Consider the following 24,486-nt stretch of genomic DNA (forward strand, 5'->3'; position numbering starts at 1 on the left):
ATGAAACAATATTTTAAGGGTGTGTGTGTGTGTCTTCTAAGAGTTACATTTTTGGGTGGGGTGTATTTTGAGAGGGTTTATGTAGCCCTGACTGTCCTGGAACTCGCTCGCTCTGTTGACTAGTCTGGTCTAGATCTCAGAGATCCACCTGCCTCTGCCTCTTGAGTGCTGAGTTTAAAGGCCTGTGCTACCACCTCTCATCAAGAGTTACTATTTTTAAGGAAAAAAAAAATAATGTGACTTTCTTTGCTAATGGCTTTTGTGTATGGTTAGTATTAAATTTTATGTTTTGTTTTGTTACCACACTTTTTAGAAAGACAGGCTACTGATACATCATCTCAAACAAAATAATAATTTACAAAGTCACTTTGGCAACATTGAGAATGGTCTTCTTAAATTGTTAATTGGACATTTTCACTTACAGAATTAAGCTGCCAACTATTTTTAAATTATATACAAATACATCCTGATTCTGAAAATAATACGTGAATATAGTTGAAAATATTGATATCCAAAGAAGTCACACAAAATCTAAAAGCAAATATTATCTCTATTTTCTTTGGAAAAATAGGTAAACTGTGGGCTTGCTCCCTGGATTAAAACTTCTCTTCTCTGAATTACTATTTCTTAAGTTATTCATCCTTTATTACTTCAAGGGACTATCTGTAAAATGGTTTTAGCAGCCTACTTGCTAAGGAGTTGTAGATATCAAAACAGTTTTAATTGTAAAGTGAGCTGTAAGTTTCATAATTTGTTGCTGGTGCTGCTCTTATTCCTGGAATACTTCTGTTTTTAAAATCATGTGGTTAAATATTCTAACAAAACTGGAAATATTTATTTACTTGTTAGTCGTATTTTAGATAGAGAATCACTATAAAGCCCTCACTGGACTCAGATTTTCTATGTAGACATAACTGCACTAAACTTACCGAGTTTGAGTGCTGGGATGAAATGCTTGTTCTATCATATATAGAAAACATGGAATATTTAAAAATTACTAGAATGACAATACTTGCAACTTCAAACTTAGAGTTAATGTTAGAGCATTGATTTACACACTTCACTTATTTACGTGATACTATCTCATTATACTTATTTTACATTTTAAATAAAAACAAAAATATAGAAAATTATTTTTTAGTGCTCATAATAGAACATACTAGAACCAGAATTGGGGGGGAAAGGGTAGAGACTGGACAGATGTATGCTGTCTTGAAACCAACAAGCCTTTGAATCAATAATTAACATGTTTTCTTAGCAAGTTGAGAACTGGGAGAAACCACAGTAATAATAGTATATTGTGTTGGGACCTAATTTAAGTCAAGATGATCATAGAAATTTAAGTGTACAAAGTTATTCTGTCTTAGAACAGGTTTCTAGCTAATACTGTTGTTGGTATATTTTTGTTCTCCATTTCTAAGGTTAAATTTAAATCTATATATTTGGCTGTAAAGTGTCAGACCTACCTATTAATCTCTTGGGGACATAAAATTATGAATTTTTAAAAGTCTATAGTTTTGAAGGGTAATATATTAAGTTTTGCTCCTTAGAAATGATATATTAAGCATATACCACTAGAGTAGAAAGAATATTACCTCTGTTTCTGTAGTACACTAGGAAATAGGATTGATTTATTGAAGCTTAGTAATTAAATGTTAATATTTAGTGGTGATATGTGGAACTTGTGAAAGAACAGTTTCTTATATGTTCACTAACAAAGTACTGCTGAAAATAAATTTCAATGAATACTGACCTGAAAATTGGGTATGCAAGCTAAGAAGGTAGATCAACTTGCAAGAAGACCTGAGTTTAATCTTCAGAACTCTGTTAAAGAAAAGAAACTTGAAGTGGGCATTGTAGTCCTGATGCTAGGTAGGCAGGTACTGGCAGAGATGCCAGGGGCTATTGACAGTCCAACCTATTGTATTATGCAGTCTTCCAGGTCAAGGAGAGATCCTTTCCTGACAAACAAGGTGGACAGATCCTGAGGAAATACATCTTAGGTGGAAGGAGACATGTGAATACACATACATGAAGACATACAAATTAGTTAAAGTAGACCAATATAGAGATTCTTTACAGAATACATTCATGGGCCCTTAGACCCCTAAAGATGAATATATACAGGACGTAATTGCAACTATCCCTCCTCCTCCCCAACAGCATTTTGGCTATATCCCTTACTAAAAAATATATAGCTTCTTAAACACAGTACATATTTGTGTGTTGAAATACATCTTGCCAAAAACTGTAAGTCAGTTTGCTTTTTTTCCTTTCAGAAACAAAATTCATTGTTTTGTTTCCATATTGTTTTGTTATTGCTTCTTCTTATTTTCTTCTACTTATATCTTAAATTTTTCCTCTTCTCAACTGTCCTCTTTTTTATATTTTCAATCAACAGCTAGAGATGATTGCTATGGAAAATCCTGCAGACTTGAAGAAGCAGTTGTATGTGGAATTTGAAGGAGAACAAGGAGTAGATGAGGGAGGCGTTTCTAAAGAGTTTTTTCAGTTGGTTGTGGAGGAAATTTTTAATCCAGATATTGGTAAGTATTAATGATATGATTATGATGGTGTGTTAGTCTTTTAAAGTATAAACTTGGTTTATAAATATTTTCAGTTATGGTAAGCAGTAAAAGAATTGAGTATGCCTTATCCCTGCTTCAGGAACTGTTCTATCACTCACTTAATTCACGTTCTTCCATATATTACTTAGCCAAATATTCTAGTAGAACACAGTTGCCTTCTACGGAAATTTAATTTGAAAAACCTCAGAGTGGTGGATTTGAAAACCTGAAGTCATGAGAATCATAGGTTATATAATTTATCCTCTGGTTAATTTATAACTTAATTGTTCTTGAGACCAAGAGCATCCATTGGTGACATTCTATCAGATTTATTATTTGTGAACTGGAACTTTTGATATTACCTGGATGTATATAACCTGGCTTGCAAATGATACAGACATAAATAATTCATATTTTTCGAACTAGAATCCAAGTATGAATTGAATACCTGTGAAACCAGTATTCCACAAATATTAAATTGCAAGAAAAAGCTTAGACTTAATTTATATTCCTACAGTTCAAGGAGAAAAGTGTACTTTTCTTTTTAATTGAAACTGAAAGTGAAAATAAGGAAACATTTTAAAATATTAAAATTAACCTGAAAGTACATTTTAATGCTGTATTATTTTTTTTTAATAATCTTGTTCCATTAGAAAAACATTTCCCAAAGCTTTTTTTGATTTGCTCATTTTAATTTTGGCTTTTTTAGATAATCTTTTTATATTAGTACTCTAACCTTAAACTCATAATTTTCCTGACTCATTTTACCAAGTGCTAAGGTATACAGTCCCCTCTCTCCCCCAGCTTGTTAGACTTTGTATAAAAAGTATTTCCTGAGAAGCAACTGAAAATAAACTTAGAAAAATTGAAAGGCATATACAATTAGTTTTGTTTTATTTTATTTTATTTTTTGATGTTCCGTAAAAAGAAAGAAGACTATCTCTTAATGCTCACCTAGATAAAATAATGATGATAGGAAAAAAATCTCTGGAGTTTGGCTTTGAATAATGAAGATCATGTGAAGCTGAAAGATCACAAAATATTTTTTAAAATTATATTAGCTCAGATATGATATGAATTTTAAGTAACTTAAAGTTAATCAACTTTCTCCAATTTTTTTTTTGTACTTAATCATGCATTTGTTTCGTATGTAACTTTCAGTCATTAAGTGGATAAAATGACTTAATTATTTCTTTATAGGTATGTTCACATATGATGAAGCTACAAAATTATTTTGGTTTAATCCATCTTCTTTTGAAACTGAGGGTCAGTTTACTCTGATTGGCATAGTCCTGGGTCTGGCTATTTACAATAACTGTATACTGGATGTCCATTTTCCCATGGTTGTATACAGGAAGCTAATGGGGAAAAAAGGAACCTTTCGTGACTTGGGAGATTCTCACCCAGTAAGTTGTCCTTTGTTAATAGTCTTTAAGATTGTATCTAAATACAGAAGTTTATCTCAGTTTATATAGAAACATTATTTATTTGTAAACTTTTGTTAATACTGCTGTCTAGTAAAGTAAAATACTTTTAATCTGGTTAAGTATAATAAACATCATTTTTTATATATTCTATCAAGTATATTTTGATTGACCCCCCATAAAAAATGTTGTAAACATCAGGTTTTCAATGTCCCATATGAGTCTGTCTAGTAAAGAGACCATAAAGTTGTTGATAGGTACAGTTGATATGTGTGTGTGGCTTTTTTTGTTGTTTGTTTTTCTGTTTGTTTGTTTGTTTGTTTTGTTTTTCCTCATTTCCTGTGCCCTGCCACAATCATGGAGAGAAAGTGTATATTCTAGCGCATGGTATGAAATCTGTTGCTGAACTGATCATTTGAAGAATTTTTAAGATTGACCCATTGCCTGTGACAACCTTTCTGTCTTTTTAAACTACTTGAGAGATGTGGAATATTTATGGCTTCATTTTTGTTGACAAGTTGTTTCTACAAAGAATGAACAATCTATTATTTTTATTTCTTTTAGTATTTATTTGGCAACCTCACTTCTCTTTCTGGTTGTTAGGTTTTATATCAGAGTTTAAAGGATTTATTGGAATATGAAGGGAGTGTGGAAGATGATATGATGATCACTTTCCAGATATCACAGACAGATCTTTTTGGTAACCCAATGATGTATGATCTAAAAGAAAATGGTGATAAAATTCCAATTACAAATGAAAACAGGAAGGTAATAAAATTTCTGTCATTGTTTCGTAAATATATAATTTCAAAGCAGTATAGTTTTCAAAGAATTACCTAGTATGGTTTGAAGCAGTTATAAAAACGTTATATATACAAATATATCTAAACAGTAAAGCTACACTTTCCTAACTCTTAGATAAGAGCTTATGTGATTGTACAGAATTGTTAATTCCCCTTTAGAGAAAGACTAAACAGACTACAAAAGAATGAATGGGTAAATATTACTATAGTGTAACACTAGAAACAGGACCTTACCATATTAAACCTAAGAAGTATATAGAGCCCAGTGATTGACATCTGTTTTAGTGTGTATATACATTTTCCATTTGAGATCTAATTATGCATATCGAATTATTCACATTAGATTTGGTTTTTACTAACTTTAAAAACTATTCACTTGGCAACAGGAAATAACTTAGCTTAAAAATAAAATAATACATAGTATAATTTTAAGAAATATATTAATTTATACTATTATTTTTGGTGAACTATTGTACTGTCATGATACAAACTACATTTGTACTATAACAAATTTTATAAATTGTAAAGTTTTCAAAGAATTACCTAGTATGGTTTGAAGCAGTTATAAAAACTATAAAATTTTATAATTTGTTATAGTAGCTTAGTTTACCAACAAATACCATTTTTGCTGAACTGCATACAGTAGCTAGCTTACCAGCACCATAATTTCCAGAGGAAACTGAGACATTCTGGTTTTCTCAAATTCAGTATTCATAACTTAAATTTATATTGCATACTAGAGGTTCTGTTGTTATATATATAAAGTCTTTTTTTAATATTTTATTTTAATCTTGCTGTTATTTGCATTATTTCATTATTATTACATTATTACTATTAATTACATTTTATATAATTTCTCTTTGATTTACTCATAGAATCATTATGTATAACTATGCATATGAATTACAACTTTTATATCTGTCAGAAGTGAGAAATTGTGAAAATAATTTTCTTTGTACATATAACATGTGATTAATTTTTTTTAATGTTACTATTTTTTTTTTAAGATTTTATTTATTTACTTATTATATGTAAGTATACTGTCACTGTCTTCAGACACTCCAGAAGAGGAAGTCAGATTTCGTTACGGATGGTTGTGAGCCACCATGTGGTTGCTGGGATTTGAACTCCAGACCTTCGGAAGAGCAGTCGGGTGCTCTTACCCATTGAGCCATCTCACCAGCCCGTGATTAATTTTTTAAGACTTATGTTTATTTTATATGTATGAGTGCTTTGCCTGTATATATGTTGATGCAGAATTTGCATATATTGCTTATGAAGGCCAGAAAAGGGTATTTAGTCCCCTGGAAGGATTGTTATACATTGTTGTTAGCTTCTGTGTGAATGCTGAAAATTGAACTTAGATATTCTCCAAGAGTTGCTAATGCTTTTTTGAGCACTGAACCAACTCTCTGAAATCTAATTTTTAAACATAGTAACAAAAAAAATACTGCTGAAGGTTTTCTTGGGGTGGAGGGTGGGTATTAAAACTAGTCCAAAAGCTAATTGTGTTTCATTTGTATAGAATATGCTTTCTTGTTAATATTCCTACAGGAATTTGTCAATCTCTATTCAGACTACATTCTCAATAAATCTGTAGAAAAACAATTCAAGGCATTTCGCAGAGGTTTTCATATGGTGACCAATGAATCGCCCTTAAAATACTTATTCAGACCAGAAGAAATTGAATTGCTTATATGTGGAAGCCGGGTAAGAAAGACATATACAAAAAAGGTCGTTTGTGTGTGTGTGTGTGTGTGTGTGTGTGTGTGTGTGTGTGTTTTGTTTTGTTTTGTTTTGGTGTACTATGGATGTTAAGGTGCTTTTTTTTTTTTCCCCTATAATTTTCAGAATCTAGATTTCCAGGCACTAGAAGAAACTACAGAGTATGACGGTGGCTATACGAGAGAATCTGTTGTGATTAGGTAAGGTTTTTAATTCTTAAAAAGGAAGATTTTATTCATCAAAGAAGTGGATGTGTGCTTTTGTGTCCTGTATCTGTAGGTACTGGTTACCAAACAAGTAAGCTCAAAAATAGACCTGTATTAATATTTCCAATTTTCATGCAATCTAATGCTTTATTTCATGAATTAAATGATTTAAGTCTTATATTTTCTCAACCCTTTGCCTTATTTTTGGTCATGTGTAAGATGGCACATTATTTAGTCTTCAAGATACTTAGGAAGAACCATGTATACTAGTGATTCTGGACAATTCTTAGGACAGTATCACCACTAATATCGTTCTCTAGTCAAATGCCCTTGTTTCTACTTCTGTAGTATGCTGCTATCTAATTCTGAAAGATCTCCCCCCCCCATCTTCTAATGTGACTGGTCAAAATGCAGAGTAGTCTTTTTGGCATCCACTGTGATGTCATAGGCATTTAAACAGTTATCTTTTTGTAGATCACTTGAGCTATAAGACTTAAATATGTGAACAATAGAATGAATACTAACTGTGTCTAGTAATGATATATTATCATTGTTATATTTATATTACAGTTTTATTTTATTCATTTAAGTTTTTAGAGGATTACTCTTGCTTTGCCCTTTTTTTATAGAAAAGCAAAAATGGTATTTATTCAGCTTTTAAGTAATTAAATAACAAAATCCAGAGTAAAGCAAAACAGAAACCATAAGATGTCATATGATATATCATTTCTAAGCACAATAGCACTTATTAATGAATATAAAAATTTATCATTCAAATTTGCTTTTAACACCAGTCACAAAAGTGTTTTCTCATGGCAACCATTATATTGCTGCTCAGTTTTAAAGGTGATTCATAACAGGGATAAACATGGTAATACAGAAGCCTTAATGGGAATATCCTAGTATTATCTCTACAATATGGCAAAGTAATGTTTTAGATTAATGTATGCAATTTGATTATTATCCTTTTATTATTGGCAATAGGATTATCATGACAGTGGGGCTGTTACAAGTAAAGTTTTCATTCTTAGTGTTGAAGTATTTTCATTTCTCCTGAAGAAGCACTTTGGAGGATTGTGGTTGTGTAGTAAATAACATTTTTAACTTTAAGAAGCACTGCAAGAGTGCTTTTGTAAAATGATACTTCCATTTTACCCTAAGATGACAAACAGTGCTAGAACTCATTCTGTATCTCTTTTAATCTTTGGTCATGTTGTCTTTGAGTGTGAAATAAAATTTTACCTTAGTATAAATTTGCTTATCACTGATGACTCATGATCTTGAGCTGGCTTTTAGGTATTTATCTTTTTAACCATTACTTTGTGAATTATCTTCCCCACTCTTCTTTCCACTGATTATGAACTATTTCTTTTAGAATGTATTCTTTTTAAAGGATCTTTTGCAAACATGTTATACCTGTGTTATTCTAGTCTGCAGCTTTCTTTACCCCACTGAATTTTATTTTTGTTGAAATTGAGTTTTGTGTGAGTTACTTCTAGACTTGGTTCTTCTCTGCTTATTCATTTGTTCTTTTGATCAAAATCACATCTTGATGACTCCTTTACCTTGATAGAACAAAGAGCAAGTCTTTATATCAGGTGGTGTGAATCCCTTTACCTATTCATTGTTCTCAATGTTTTCACTAATTTTACTTCCATGTAAATATTAAAATCTGTTCGTTGAATTTTACATGAATAACGTTTCTTTTTGATGTTTTGATTTGGGTTGAATTGATTGGATAAATCAATTTGAGAATTGTCATTTTCATCAGTTTGGATTTTCTAAATCTCAAGCATGACATAGCACTTTCTATTTAGTTATACCATAGTTTCATCCAGCATTGATTTGTAATTTTATTGTTGAAATAATGTATGCTTTAGTGAATAAGTTTAAATATTATGTTTCTTATGCATTATTTCATTGTTCATTTCTGAGACCAAGCTTATAATTACTTTTATTGCTTAAAAAGCCTTGTCAGTAAAATTCAAACAATTTTTTAATTTCTGTTGGCATAAGTCGTTTTAATTTCTTTGTTTTTGGCATGATAGTTTCCGTTTTAATTTTTGAGGGCTTTGTTAAAAATGGAATATTTTTCCATATAATATATTTATTACGTTTTCCCTGTCCTCCTACTCCTTCCAGATTGCCCACACCTCCCCTCCCATCTGCTCCCTGCCTTTTCTGTCTCTTGTAAGCAAGCAAGCAAACAAGCATCAAGGAATAATAAACAAACAACAAACAAATTAGGATAACACAACAGCCAAGCAAGAAAAAGAACCAAAGAGAAAAGTTTCTAGAAATTCCTATAGATGTAGAGACCCACACATTTGTGTACTAGAGAATCTCATAAAAATGCAAAACTCACAAAACTAGAAGCTCTAATATATAATCAGAGACCTTTAAGGTATGGGGGGAGAAACACCATGAATTAACATTATGAGACCAAGAACCTCTGCAGATGCCATTGTGTTGGCCAGCTACTCTTGGATATGGGCCCCACATATAAGAATGGCATGTTTCTTCACTGAGACTTGCTTATAAGAAACTAATTTTCATTTACAAGTGTCTGTTCGTTCTCTCCCTCCCTCCCTCCCTCCCTCCCTCCCACCATCCCCCTCCTTCCTTCACCTCTTTGAGTAGAGGAAAACTATTCCCCAGCTATTTGCATGTTGGCGAATATGTACTTCATGTAGCTTCTTGCCAGCTTCTTTTTGCTGGTACTTCTAACAGTACCTCAGCCCATGTGGTTATCTTTGTTTTACCTAGGGGTCTCTGAGACTCAAAGGATAGGAGAGCACTTCAGGGCCAGAACTATTCCTAGCAGAACTTTGCCCATAGCCCATTAACACTGTATATTTGTACCATGGTGCAACTTAATTGCTTTTTGAATCTTCATAGTTTTAATCTTTCTATTTTAGGTTTGTAAAAGATTGTAAAATTGTCTATATTCCCAGTTGTGTATAGTTTTGAATTTAGCTCTAGTTTCTTTGTATTTGTTATAATTTTTAAAATTTATTTCTAATTGAACATTATTTCTGTCACATTTTTTCAAGGTTCCTCTCTGTTAAGGTTTTCTAAACTTTTCATTTCTGATCTAGCTATTGTTTTCATAGCATTTATTTTAGAATTTTAGTTTTTACTATGTAGTTCTAATTTTTTTGTCTTTATATTTTTCATCTCTTGTTGATATTGACAAAGTTTTCATGATTATACTATTTAATAAAATTGTGTGTTTTATTTTGATTCCTATTTTGTTTCTCATTTTTTTAAATAAAATTACTATATGTTTATACTGTAAAATAAAATTCTTTCAGTTAATTAAAATACGAAACAACTCAACAATAGAACATGGGTAATTATATACTTTTAAAAATAACAATTTTTTATTTTTGATTTTTTTGATTTTTTTTTTTTGTATGGATGGCCTGCATACTTGAGTCTATGCAATGTGTGTATGCAGTGTTCATTGAGGCTAGAGGATGGAGTTGGATTCCCTGACACTGGAATTGAGCCATCATATAGGGGTTGTGAATCCAACCTGGATCCTCTGCAATAGTAGCTGGTGCTTTTAACCACCGAATAAGTTCCAGCCCTACTTCTAAAATTTTAAATGAAAAGTGTGTCAGTTTTGCCTATGTCTAATTCTCTTAGATCTTGAGGCCTTATTATGTTGAAAATCTTGGCTTCTGCATGCAGTACAGATACAGTTTTTTTTATAATGTGTCCATCAGGGTCATATCATATATTTGTAAGTATTATATACTATACGTGTTTTTAAAAATAAAATCTTTCCTTGGCTTTTTTTGTTATTGTTGTTGTTCTTAGCCGTGCTTCTTTCCCATGAAAAGAATGATATACCACTTCATCACTATATCTTCTTCAGAAAGACTTTGAAACCATAACAATCAAAATTACATAAGTACTACTATTAAAAATCGGCCAAAGGGAATGGTTCCAAATACATTGTATTTTATGTTAGAATAATTTTTGATGTAAAAGCTCAAGTAAGTATTCATTCAAAATATATATATTCCAATTGCTATAAATATGGAAAATCCAGTCTATTTTAGGTTTTGACAAGAGAAATAAATTCTGCATCCTTGACAAATAAAACTTCTACGCAACATAGTGATTTTCATTTGTAGAAGAATGTTCTTTAGTTCCACTTCTATAAAGAGGAATTAAGAAGCCAACATAAGAAAACAGAACAAAACAAATCAAAAAAGGAAGTGTTACCTCTGCCCTTCCTTTTTTTTTTTTTTTTTTTTTTTGCCACTTTACAGAAAAGATGTCTATACTAAGACACTTTAAGTAACAGGGAGAAAGGAAAGAAGACTTGCTGCTGTGTGCTACAAAAGAGAAAAATGATTTGCTCCATGCCTGGGAGGAAACATGTTAATAGATTAAAAGATCAGGGATCAATTAGTTCTTACTTTCTATAATAAAAATTGAGCTATTAACCAACTAGGTAACATTTGTTTTTGTTTGGTTTACACACACCTTCCTCCATTTTCTGGTAAATTCCAATAAGCTTCTTTGAATCTCCTCCAAATTCTCCTCCCTGCCTTATTTCTCCCACCAATCACCTTGTAATTTCGGGCTTCGAATCTCCTGTTACTTTAAATCTAAGTGGGGCTCTTGAATAGTTGGTGGGTATTTTTATAATGGCTTGTTGAACTACTTAGCTCCTGGTTTGGTTTGCTCTTCATCTTTCATAGGGTAGTAATTCATAATGCTACTGCCCTTCTTTCTCCTCATCTTTTGTAGTACTACTTCAGTTCTTTGTTCCACATCCCCTTTTTAACTATTTATTCAAATAGGTTTTCATGTTCACTTTTATCAGTAAATGGAGCCTAATTTTTCTTTTCCTGGCATGCTCTGGAACCATTGCTATATGAAAGTTTTCCGCCTTTGTTTTGTTTGTTTGTTGTTTTTGTTTCAAGGTCTATTAGCTGTCCTTTTTGCTGTTCTTTTCTGCATTTCTTTTTCAGAGAACTGCTAATTTTTTTTTTTTGTTGTTCAAAATTTGGTTTTTAACTTATTAGTGTGAGCAAAATCACCATTATTTAATGTGATTCATTCTTCATATTCTCTGTTCAATTCAAAGGTTTTCATTTTCTTTCTTTTTTACTATTTTTTGTCTTAGATTTTGTCCTAGCTTCTTTAAAAGTACACATTGCTTTAAATGTCATGTTTCTTCTTCACGTTGAGTCAATTTTCCTGTCCTTGTTGCAATGGTTCTTCAGTTCTTTTCTTTTTCTCTAGATCTTCAATTATATTTTCTCGATTCATGATCTTTAACAGGTACTATGGTTAGAAGCAGTCAGTTGTCCCCTTCATCTGATGGTGGTTCAGTCGTGTATTATATTCTTTTGTTTGTTTGTTTGTTTGTTTGTTTTTCAAAACAGGGTTTCTCTGTGTATCCCTGGCTTTCCTGGAACTCACTCCGTAGACCAGGCTGACCTCGAACTCAGAAATCCNNCTGCCTCTGTCTCCCAAGTGCTGGGATTAAAGGCGTGCACCACCAGGTCTGGCTCGTGTATTATATTATTAATTTGCTCAGATCCAACTTTCTTCTCTTCTCTTCTCTTCTCTTCTCTTCTCTTCTCTTCTCTTCTCTTCTCTTCTCTTCTCTTCTCTTCTCTTGTCTTCTTTCTTTCTTTTTTTTGTAAAAGCACATTCTGCTCATTTCTACATGGTCATTCCTCCTCGGTTCTTTTGAGTTTTTTTCTGGTTTTCTTTCTCCATTTTAGTCACCTTCAAGACTGAAACTTTTTGTTCTTAGAAGATGTCTCTTGCTTATTATGAGGAGAAACATTTCTTTTGTGAAATATTCATACTTTCTGTATGTCATTTGAGGCTTTGTACATTTTTATGTTCTCTTCAGACACTCCAGAAGAGGGCACCACATTCCTTTACATGGTGGCTCATGGTTGTGAGCCACCATGTAGTTGCTGGGATTTGAACTCAGGACCTTTGGAAGTGTAGTCAGTGATCTTAATCGCTGAGCCATCTCTCCAGCCCGGCTTTGTACATTTTTATACCCATCCAGTTCATAATCCATCATTAAGGAAAGTTGGAGCAGGAACCATTGCAGCCCTTCTTGCTGATTTATGCTCCTCTAACTCCCTCCTCATTTTTTAAAAGTGAAATAATTCTGTCTTATTTTCAGAAGACTAAGATAAACAAAACATAAATGTTGACCTCTCATTTTCCTATCTAAATTTGCTCTGTTTACAGAGATTGTAGAGCAGTAACAAAATTGCTGTGATCAATAGTCCTTTGCCTTGTATATCTTTTTTGTCTTTCCTTAATTTATGATTTCATGTGATTATAAAAATGGTGATTTAAGGAAATAATTTTCTTTTATCTAGTCATCTTACATATGTCATTCTCCTATTTTCCTATCTTTTTCATATCAACAACTATTATATTGTTACCTTCAGATATCAATCTATTGAAAAGACAAAGTCAAATGTATTTAAGATTGATGAATGAAGAGATTGTATGGTAATTTTTTGTTTTCAGATATTAGGAACTCATGATTTTACTTTTAATGTAGTAAATGTGTTTTACCATTAGGACTTTAGCCTTGCTTAGGACTTGGCTTGGTGTTGGTGTATATTTAACATGACACATGACTTTGTTAAAATTTGAAATTTTGCCTTATCTTGAACATTATTATCCCCTACCCTGTAACAAAACATTGTTACAAGAAATTATTAGAAAACTGCATCCAGGAATAAGATTTACTATTTAATGTTATGACTGGTAGGCCTTGTCAAGGAACAAACCTAGAAAGAATCTTTTAAGTATATTATCAAAATAATCCTTTATTAACATAGAGGTTACTTTGCAACTTTTTTGCTCGCTTCCAGCTGTCACATAATATTGAAGTATAGTTTTCTATTTTCAAGGTCATATTACCTAATCATATTTTTAATATTGTCTCTTACTCATTTTATTGTTCAGTTATTGATCCCCCTCATACCCTTCTTTTGAACAATAGCTTGCTTGTAGCATCGTCTAGCCTAGAACTTGCCTGCCTTTTGCCTCAACCTTCTAAATGCTGAATTATAGGAATACTTTTTAGATTTCCTTTCCCTTTGCCTTTTCTTGTACATGAGAGACATTTGTCTTTGGAGTAATTTACAGTATTCTCTCTACATTATTGTCATTTATCTTTACTTGTTAGGGTTTTTTACCAAGTGAAAGGTTTTAGTCAATTAACAATTTGTTTCCATTATTCTACTTTGATATGCATTTCTCCAGTTTTGAATATTTTGTTTTAACTCCTTTTCCCTTCTGACTTCCTAACCCTTTGCTTGCTTTTTGTTTCTAGACTGTTGTCAAGTAGAAATGTTGGATGTTTGTCAAATACAAATTACTACATTTCCCTCATTTGCTTACCTCATTTTTGAATCATCTTTTATTTCTAAATTTGGGGTGCATTTGCCTCAGAATTTTCTTTTTCTTTTTAAGAATTATTTATTTTATGTTTATGGGTACACTGTAGCTGAACAGATGGTTGTGAACCTTCATGTGGTTGTTGGGAATTGAAGTTTTAGGACCTCTGCTCGCTCTGGTCAACCCTGCTTATTCTGGCCCAAAACATTTATTTATTATAATACATAAGTACACTGTAGCTGTCTTCAGACTCGCCAGAAGAAGGCATCATCTCATTACGAATGGTTGTGAGCCACCATGTGGTTGCTGGGATTTGAACTCAGGATCTTCGGAAGAACAGTCTGTGCTCTTACCTGCTGAACCATCTCACCAGCCCACCTCAGAATTTTCAAGTGTTACTATTTCTATTTGAATTCATTAATCTCTTTATTTCTGATTCATGATGCCATGGTTAAACTTTTCATGTTAGAGTTTATATTATTCACGACTCAGTCTTTTTAAAAAGTAGTTTCATATGCCAAAAAGCCTTATTTCTCATTTGAAGAACTCTTCATAATATTCCTATTGGACGTAAATTTATTTTTTTATCATTTACTTTTTTATATATTTCCTCCCACGGACATGCTGTTAGTAAATGTCATGGGGTAGCAAAGCATAGTACAGTCACTTTAAGTGGTTTCTCAATGAAGGAAAACCTTTTACTGCTGTTTCTTTAATATTTGGTTCTGCTTTATGTGATTCAATGCCTTCTACTTTTCACATACAATTTTTTTTTTTTTTAATTTAATTTCCTTCACCAGGTATTTCTATCATCTTTGGAAAATTTCGTCACTTCTTTCTTCGGCTCTTCCAGTGTCTACAATTTTTTTGTCCTATTCTGATCCTTAACTGTGCTTATTGTGTATTATTTCTCTCTACTTTTACTTTGGGGATTTATTACTTGATTTTCTAATTTTATTCTCAGCATAGATTACAGATATACTTATTGCACATTTCTCTTGCTTTGGAGAAGATCTTGATAGATTTTTAGATTGAGGTTTTAGAAATGTGAATAGGATATTGAACATTTGGTGTTTTCATCTGAGGTTTCTAAATACATGTATTTTTTACAATAAAGTAAATTTTAAAACATCACACTTAGCATTAGGAATACAAAAGTACTTTTTAAGTAGAATTACTGAGCAAAAGAGTTACTAATATTTATCCCATATATAGTTCCTACAAGATATAAAATCTGGCTGACTAAAACTTTCATACTAAGTGTAAGTGGCATTTTTAATATTCACTGTGAAATTGGCCTTAATGTTGTAGTACTATGATCTTGTTTGTAGTGGATGTCAAATTAAAACCAGTATTCTATCTTTTCTCATTAGGGAGTTCTGGGAAATTGTTCATTCGTTTACAGATGAACAGAAAAGACTCTTTCTGCAGTTTACAACAGGCACAGACAGAGCACCTGTTGGAGGACTAGGAAAATTGAAGATGATTATAGCCAAAAATGGCCCAGACACAGAAAGGTAATATCAAAGTGCAACTTTGTGCCCACTGTAAACCTTTTCACCATATTCCATACATGCAAGCAGAGCCAACATGTAGCCTCTATATACTCTTCTGTTGTTATATTGAAATATCTAAGTCAGCAAACATTAGTGGAATGAATATTTTCCCTTCATGATTTGAGGAATTTTTAAAAAAATTAGTGTAGTTAAAAGTAATTATGGAGGTTGCAGAAGTACAGATGTTATCAAGTTATGTTTTATTCCCCCTTTGTTTCATAGTTTATTAAAAAAGCCTTATTATAGAACAGTCTACTTTTGAGTGGCTACACTAAAATTTAGAGGATTGTCTGTTCTTTTACATTATACTAGATTCTTATTCTAGGGTTAAATCATTCTGACTTTTGATTGTGTTCTTTCTTCAATAAATACTTCACAATTTTGTGGTAGGGCTGAACAATATGTCCTAGGTTGACTTCGATATATATCGACAGATATATTTTTATTACTGTTAATTATACATTGTTTTATACATCTTGGCTCTAATTTTAATTAATTTATATTCAATCATTATCATTTTCATTTTGCCAGCAGTATTTCAAATCTATATAAAGAGCATAGACTTCAAAATCTTTAAAAACCAGGTTTGAATAATTTTTAATCTTTGGGGTAAGTTGTTTAGTGACTTCAGCTTTTAATGGGTTTAGTAATATATTAGGAGGTTTGTTGTGTAAAGATTTAAATGAACTTCAGTGTTAAAGTATCTAAAGCAATAGGTAACAGAGTGGAAACTCAATAGATAATAAATGTTACTGTCATCAGCATCACTTTAATTTTTGCATTATTTCATAGGATAAAGACCCAACTGATTTTTTAACTAAGCAGCACAATGTTTATGATTTATTTAATCTGTAGTTTCTCATTAAAAACCATCCTAACAAGATATGCATCTAATAGGAGCATTTAACACTGAGAATATTTCCAATGACTTATGATTGTCCTGTTTTTCCCTTTCTCTTTATTTAGGTTACCTACATCTCATACTTGCTTTAATGTCCTTTTACTTCCGGAATATTCAAGCAAAGAAAAACTTAAAGAGAGATTGTTGAAGGCCATCACATATGCCAAAGGATTTGGCATGCTGTAAACAAAACAAAAACAAAAAGAAAAAGTTAAAAAATAAATATAAGAGGGATAATTTGATGGTAATAGTATCCCAGTACAAAAAGGCTGTAAAATAGTGAACCACAGTAGTCATCTATGTCTGTGCCTCCCTTCTTCATTGGGGACATTGTGGGCTGGAACAGCAGATTTCAGCTGCATATATGAACAAATCCTTTATTATTATTATAATTATTTTTTTGCGTGAAAGTGTTACATATTCTTTCACTTGTATGTACAGAGAGGTTTTTCTGAATATTTATTTTAAGGGTTAAATCACTTTTGCTTGTGTTTATTACTGCTTGAGGTTGAGCCTTTTTGAGTATTTAAAATATATATACCAACGAAACTATTCTCGCAAGGAAAACATTGCCACCATTTGTAGAACATGTAATCTTCAAGTATGTGCTATTTTTTGTCCCTGTATCTAAGTCAAATCAGGAACTTTTTTCTAACAATTTGCTTTTGAAACTTGAAGTCAAGGAAACAGTGTGGTGCAAGTACTGCTGTTCTAGCCCCCAAAGAGTTTNCTGTACAAAATTTTGAGAATCAATAAAGATGGAAGGGAGAACTTGGAATGTTTGAACCACAGCNCTCAGAACTTTAGTAACAGCACAACAAATTAAAACAACTCATGCCACAGTATGTTGTCTTCATGTGTCTTGCAATGAACTGTTTCAGTAGCCAATCCTCTTAGTATATGAAAGGACAGGGATTTTTTTGTTGTTGTTGTTTTTGTTGTTGTTGTTTTTGTTGTTTAAGTTTACTGGGGAAAGTGCATCTGGCCAAATGATAGGATAGTCAAGCCTATTGCAACAAAATTAGGAAGTTTGTTGTATAAATAAGCATGTAAAAGTGCACTTAAAATGAATCTTTATTATTACTGAGATTTTAATAGACAATCCAAAGTCTCCCCTTCTGTTGCCATCATCTTGTTTAATCAACCATTTTTCAAGGCACTTGATCAGTGTTGCAGCATAACAGAAAGTACAGCTACTGTGCCTTGTGTTACTTATTTACACAGTTAACAGGCCTGGAAACGAATGGAACTAGTACTCCTGAGAAATAAATTGTATATCCCCCAAATTAAAATTTACTTCAAAGGTGTTAAAGATTTCACGTCCTATATTAAAGTACAAATAGGCTTAAATTACTGGATATTTAATGTAGTTTCCCATCCCTAGTCTTCTATGTCTGTGATGTTAATTTCTTTTGTTGCATAACAAAATAAAAGAATTATGTATTTTTAACTAAGGAGAGACATACTGGTATATCATTTTACTACAAGCTACAGATAACCTGTTGAGCTTGTGCCTTGATTGTTTTAACAATTAGTGCAAATCAACCTGATGATTTTAATTGGCAGGGGATAATGGTAGCTTTCAAATCATTGGAAGGGGAAAAGGATGTCTTTTAGGATTATTTTCCTTCTTGTAGTAGTTGAGACAGAGCTCTTATTTACTGTAATGCTAAATGAAACAGTGGCTTAAATATTTTAATGGGAAAAGAGAACACAGTGCGTTCCATATTGTGATAAGGTAGCGTGAGTTTTTTTTTTTTTTTTTTTCTTCTGAGCTAGCCTTTAGAACACTGTTGTGGTATGTATGCTGTCTTGATTATAGGACCCCCTAAATGTGACTATAGTCATCTTAATGGGCATCTTGTCCACTGTGCTTCTTATGTATTATGAAAGTGATAAGAAGACAAATTAAGTGGGTATATTTTATAAAATAAATTCATGAAGAGATTTGTGTTCTTCAGTTTATTGTCACTACAGTATTGAAGTAGTTGTGATACTATATCTGTGTGAAAGTTTTCAAATGATAATATAGATTATCAAACAGAAGTAACATCAATATATTTAAAAGAAAGTGAAAAAAAAATAAACCTAAAAAGGTTTCAGAGGTAAAAAAAAACACTCTCACTTGCTTCCTAACGTTTTTCTCAGCATGTTACCACATTAATATGGCTGCCTTTTCATCATTGCTTTACTAGATTGTCATGGAACAATACTTACAAGTTAAAAAATACCTTTTAGTAGCGTAGAACATTTCAAACTTATGGCATAAAAGCACAGCCTGCAGCAAAACTTTTCTGGAAACTTGGAAGCTGCAGCTAACAAATTGAGTGTACATATTGTGGTCTATAGTTAATTGTGTGATCAAATTCATTTGCAATAACCTTACCTTTATTTGGAAATACATCCCTATGTAGGAATGTATATATCAAAAGAAACCTATAAATGAGGCTTCAGAGAACTTGTTCACATTAACATGTGGCAAATGCATCAACTAGGCAGCATTACTCCATGTTTCCATAAGGTGGCTATTGCTAAAATCAACCACTTTTAAAGATTTTTTTTTTCTCAAGAATCCACATAACCTAGAGAAAGAAGTGTTTTACTGAGGCTACTCTTTGAGATGTTCATTCTTTAACTGCTTATCCCAAGGCCTATTTTAATCCTTTCCCTTTCTAGGGACCCCAGAATAAAATAATAATAATAATAATAGTAACTTCCATTTGCTGCTTCTTTCATCTTTAGAGTGTAAAACAGTTCCTGGTGTTTGGTAGGAAAAATGTTTACACAATATAGACAGAGGCCTTTTTTTCCCTCTTCTACTTTCAAATAAGAAAATTGACTTTGGTAACAGTTATAAGAATATTTGAGTGCATGTATGTACTGCATTTCACTATGTAAAGGCTGCTAATCCAGGAATATTTCACTGAAAATGTACTTGCAATAAAACTAGTAGTCTCCATTTGCCACAGTAAAGAACTCTTGTTTTTAACCCTTGATAGCCTTGCAGAGTTGGGCTACAGCTTCCTGAAAGGCTCACTTTTCCATCCCAACTCAGAGACACCTTGTATGGATACTCTTTTGATTGTACTTAGAAGTACTCCTCTGAACTTCCTGTTCAACCTCAGTAATTCCCTAAGTTTTTTCTCTTGCCTCAACTATAGGCTTCAGAGAACTTGTTCACATTAACATGTGGCAAATGCATCAACTAGGCAGCATTACTCCATGTTTCCATAAGGTGGCTATTGCTAAAATCAACCACTTTTAAAGATTTTTTTTCTCAAGAATCCACATAACCTAGAGAAAGAAGTGTTTTACTGAGGCTACTCTTTGAGATGTTCATTCTTTAACTGCTTATCCCAAGGCCTATTTTAATCCTTTCCCTTTCCAGGGACCCCAGAATAAAATAATAATAATAATAATGGGTCTCATATCTCATATCAAATCAGACCCGTATTTCCAGGACATCATCCTGGTACCTGTAAGTCATTATATAATACAAAACAGTACTGATAAAAACAAAATTCTTACTCTCGTATTTCCTAGTTATTTCTTGTTACTTCCTTTAGAACTGTCAATTTTGAGGCCTGGGGAGATGGCTTAGTGGGTAAAGGTGCTCACTATATAAAACTTGACCTGAATACTCTGCCTAGACCCCACATAAACATGGAAGGAAAGAGCAACTCCACAAAGTTGTTCTCTGATCTTTCCATGTGTACCATAGCTTTTGCTGTTTCCTACCCTCTCACAGTTTATATGCATATATATGCATGTTGTCAGTTATTATCTCTTAAACCTATTTAATTGTACTTTATATCATGCCCCAATCCTTTGATTTACTCAGGTTATCTTCCTGACTCTGAACTACTTCTAATTCTCATAAAGCATTTTTTTTTCTGGTTTGTATGAGTACTTCCCCTTTGAATAGATTGTACAGATGGATTTCTGCATAATTTGCTAGTGCATCCTGTTCAGCATCCCTTTCATCACTACTCAAAATTCCTTTTTAGATTAACTTTATATAACTCACATATTCTTTCAGTTGGAATTTTGAAAGTATCATACTCATAAAGACTTGTATTAGTTACAGTGTGCCTTCATAGTGTAATAGCAGCCTACATGTCCCTGGTCACAGCCTGGTGGGTCATATTTATTTGAACAGTTGAGGAGGCCTTCAGAAGTGTGCTCCCTTCCTCCTTTCCTGTGTTTTAGCTTTGATATTGTCCCACTATTATTATTTTTTAAAGCATCTTCTCTTTTGTATGGAATCTGAGTAAATTCACAGTGGAAACTACCTTGTACTGATCGTTCTGTCTCTTAGGCAGTAGGCAGATAATCATTAATCAAGAAATATACACATACATTTATTGAATAGATTTTCTGGAATCACTGTATTATATCAGCCCCAGGGTAAAAAAGACAGTAAGTTGGAAAAGACTAGATAGTTGAAAGCAAGACAGTTTTGTTACTCTACATCCTGTCTTCTGGTGTACTCTTGACCACCGCCACTCATACACTTCCAGCAGTCATGGCAACTGATACCTTAATTCGTTCTGTTATTACTAACTAGTCTCTCAAATTTTCATAGAGGAATCCTCCAGATGCTGTTCTCTGTAAATATATGTGAGTCATATTTAACATTTTCTTATACTTTGCTGCTCAAATTCCTGTTAATTCTGACAAGAATTTTCAATGACTGCTAAAGATCTGTGCACATGGTCCTTCATTTTCACAAAACAGATAAATCTCTGTAACTTGAGAGGCTATACACCTTACTAAAAGTCATACAGGCAGGAAAAAGGATGACAAATGGTAAGGGTGGGTCCACATGACCACCTAAAATTTGTCATCTTTCTTTTTGCAAAAACAAACATGACTAAATTAAACAACAAATTAAGATTATTAGGCTGACATGCATGGAACCTTGGATCATTATCCTGATTTTTCATTACCCAGAAACACATAGAAAATGATAAGGAATGTATCTGGAATATAGTACACACTGGTTGGGGTTGTAGCCTTCAGTCAAATGACTCTGAATTTTAGTTTGGCACTGCCATTCCCTTGACTTGGATTATACCCACTTTTACCTTATCTCTGGTTGTGTGGTTTCAGTGAAATTACCATGCAGCTGGTAGATAACATCTTGGAAGACATCCTGAGAACAGTTCTCCCAACATTGCTTGTTAACTTAAAAAAAAGAGAGAGATAAGAAATGTCTGTAATGAAGACTTATTTTCTAAAAGCTGACCTTATATCGTCCACCTTTAAATGGAAGAGATGTGTTTTCTCACATCTTTTAGATATAATTCACATAGTATAAAAATTCACCATTTTAAAAAGTGTAAAATTTGTGGTTATAGTATATTCACAGAGTTGTGAAATTGTCTTTATAAAATTCCAGAGCATTTTCATTGCTGTAAAAAGTTTTCTGTACCCATTAAGAGTGACTGCCTGTTCTTAACTCCAACCCCTGGCAACTACTCATCTTCGTATGCCTATGAATTTGCCTATTTTGGTCATTTCATGTTAATGGAGTCATAAAATTATGTGGCCTTTTTGTCTGTTTCGCCACCTTCCACAAAGCAATGAGTTCAAACTGCATCAATGTTGTAGCATGTACTGGTACTGTTTCTTTTGTGGCTGAATATTGTCATTGTATTGAAATGCTGTATTTTTTTGCTTGTCCACTTGGTTGTGCATACATGTGTTCTTTCTGCTTTTTGCATATTATGAATACAACTATGAATACTTTGTGTACATGTTTTCATTTCTCTTAATGTCTTTTAAGTATCTTATGGTTTTGGTTCTTAAATTTAGGTCTTTGATTCATTTTTGCATGTGGTACATTGTAGGGATCCAGTTTCATTCTCTAATACGTGGATATCTAGTAGAACAATACCTAATTGTTACAAAGACTAGTAATAATTTCCTTACGAGTAGGCTTGCTATCTTTGTCAAAAACACGTACAAATGACCATAAATATGGCTAATTTTGGATTCTTGAACTTTGTCCCATTGTCCTATGTGTCTCTCTTCTTATGCCAGTACCATACTGTCTTAATTACTGTAGCTCTATAGTAAGTTTTGAATTTAGGATGTGTTAGTTCTCTAGCTTTGTTCTACATCAAGATAATTTTACCTGTTCTGGGTCCCTTGCATTCCACATGGATTTTAGGATCTATTTGTTAATTTCTACATAAAAAGCACCTGTGATTTTGATTGTTCTTGTGTTGAATCGATACATCAGATTGACGTATGTTGGTATTTTAACAGTATTAAATTTTATAATCCATAAATATGGAGTGTCTTTCCATTTATTTAGGTGTGTAATTTCTTTCAATGCTATTTTACAGATTTCAGTGTATACATCTTGGATTTTTTTGAGTTAAATGTTTTTCATTTGATCCTATTGCAAACAACTTTTTTAAAAATATTTGTTTGGGTTACTCCTTGCTACATCTAGAAAGAATTCATTTTTGTGTATCAACCTTATATACTGTAGCTATTTTGAGCTGATTCTGTTTTTAATTTTTTTATACAAGATTGTGCATCTCCCAATATAAATACTTTTGTTTCCTCTCCAATCTGGATTCTTTTTATTTGATTTCCCTGCCTAAGTGCCCTGGCTAGCACGTCCAATATGATATTAAATAGAAGTGGCAAGAGTGTACATCTTTTTCTTGTTTCTGATTGTAGTGGAAAATTAGGTCTTTCACCATTAAATATGATGTTAGCTGTGGGATTTTCATAGATGTTGCAAGTTGAGAAATATTCCATCTATTCCTACCTTACTGAGTCTTTTTTTTTTTAATCAAGAAAAGGGTTTTGAATTTTGTCAAATGCTTCTTCTGTATCTAATAAGGTTGTCATGTAGTTTTTGTCCTTTATTCTATTGATATGTTGTATTACATTGATGGAATTTTGTATTGAAAGAACCTTGCATTCCTGGAATTACCCCACTTGTCTCTGCTACATAAACCATTTTCTATGCTGCTGGATTTGGTTTGCTAGTATTTTGTTTAGCATATTTGCACCTGTATTCATAAAAGATACTGGCCTGTAGTTTTCTTTGTCTGGTTGCTATCAGGGTATTACTGATACTGGTCTCAAAATAGCCTGGAGCTTTCCAACTGTTCTTAAATCCAGTGAGGTGTGTTTGAAATAATATACTTTGAGAATTATTCTGTAGTCTTTAGATTCTGGATGACATGAGAGAGGTAATTGACTCTTGAAAGGATTCCAAGGTAAGACATGCCTAAAGTGCCATTTGACAGTGGAATAAAATGCAGTTAACACCAGTCTTGGGTTCAGGTAGGTGCTTCTCATGAGCCATACATATATCATTATTATAAAGTATTAGCCATCAGCTGTTTTGAAAATTGCCCTATAGAAGTTTCCTTCCTTAGTAAGCCATACAGTTGGAAGCTGAGTGTCATCCAATAAAGAAGCTTTCAGGTTTGGAGGCATTGGAAACTAACAGCCAAGCCAGTTGGGATTGCCAAGAAGGTAAATTCTGAAATAAAGTTATTAATACACCACTCCTCACTACCACTTGCATTAATCCTAAGAACTTGATAAATAAGACAATATCTTTGTAATAAGTTCCTATAGTGCAGAAGTTCCCTCAGTACCTGTTTTTAAAATAGGTAGGGAGGGCCTTTTGAGTTGCTGTAGGAAGACCTGAGCAGGAGGAAGACTTTTGTCTTCAATTAAGAGTTGGTCATTTTAATGTTTCACTGCTATCGGCTCTTTATGCTGTTTAGTATTTGTAAAATTAAAAAAAAAAAAAGTTTATGAACAGAAAAATCTCAAAGCTTGAGGTTTCAGTGCTAGAAAAATCCAAAGATCATGTTTAAAATGAATGACTTGTTCTACACTTCACCTGTACTACACATGC

At 32.5% G+C, this 24,486-nt stretch overlaps 1 protein-coding gene and 1 long non-coding RNA gene across 9 annotated transcripts in view; one reads left to right on the top strand and one right to left on the bottom strand.

Annotated features, from left to right (window-relative positions):
* Ube3a (ubiquitin protein ligase E3A) overlaps window positions 1-23,587 on the top strand; it is a 77,581-nt gene extending 53,994 nt beyond the window's left edge. For all 7 annotated transcript variants that reach the window (XM_029479339.1, XM_021166374.2, XM_029479338.1 and 4 more), the window contains 7 exons: window positions 2,402-2,546; window positions 3,768-3,973; window positions 4,595-4,759; window positions 6,349-6,504; window positions 6,646-6,719; window positions 15,506-15,649; window positions 16,655-23,587. In XM_029479339.1, the coding sequence (XP_029335199.1) occupies window positions 2,402-2,546; window positions 3,768-3,973; window positions 4,595-4,759; window positions 6,349-6,504; window positions 6,646-6,719; window positions 15,506-15,649; window positions 16,655-16,775 (1,011 nt within the window). In that variant the 3' untranslated portion in view covers window positions 16,776-23,587. The remainder of the gene's footprint in view (window positions 1-2,401; window positions 2,547-3,767; window positions 3,974-4,594; window positions 4,760-6,348; window positions 6,505-6,645; window positions 6,720-15,505; window positions 15,650-16,654) is intronic.
* The window catches only part of LOC115031510, a 44,499-nt gene continuing 41,707 nt past the window's right edge, over window positions 21,695-24,486 (bottom strand). For both annotated transcript variants that reach the window (XR_003837146.1, XR_003837145.1), the window contains one exon: window positions 21,695-21,776. This is a non-coding gene — a long non-coding RNA (uncharacterized LOC115031510). The remainder of the gene's footprint in view (window positions 21,777-24,486) is intronic.

The sequence above is a fragment of the Mus caroli genome, chromosome 7, assembly GCF_900094665.2.
Source record: "Mus caroli chromosome 7, CAROLI_EIJ_v1.1, whole genome shotgun sequence".
Classification (NCBI taxonomy): domain Eukaryota; kingdom Metazoa; phylum Chordata; class Mammalia; order Rodentia; family Muridae; genus Mus; species Mus caroli.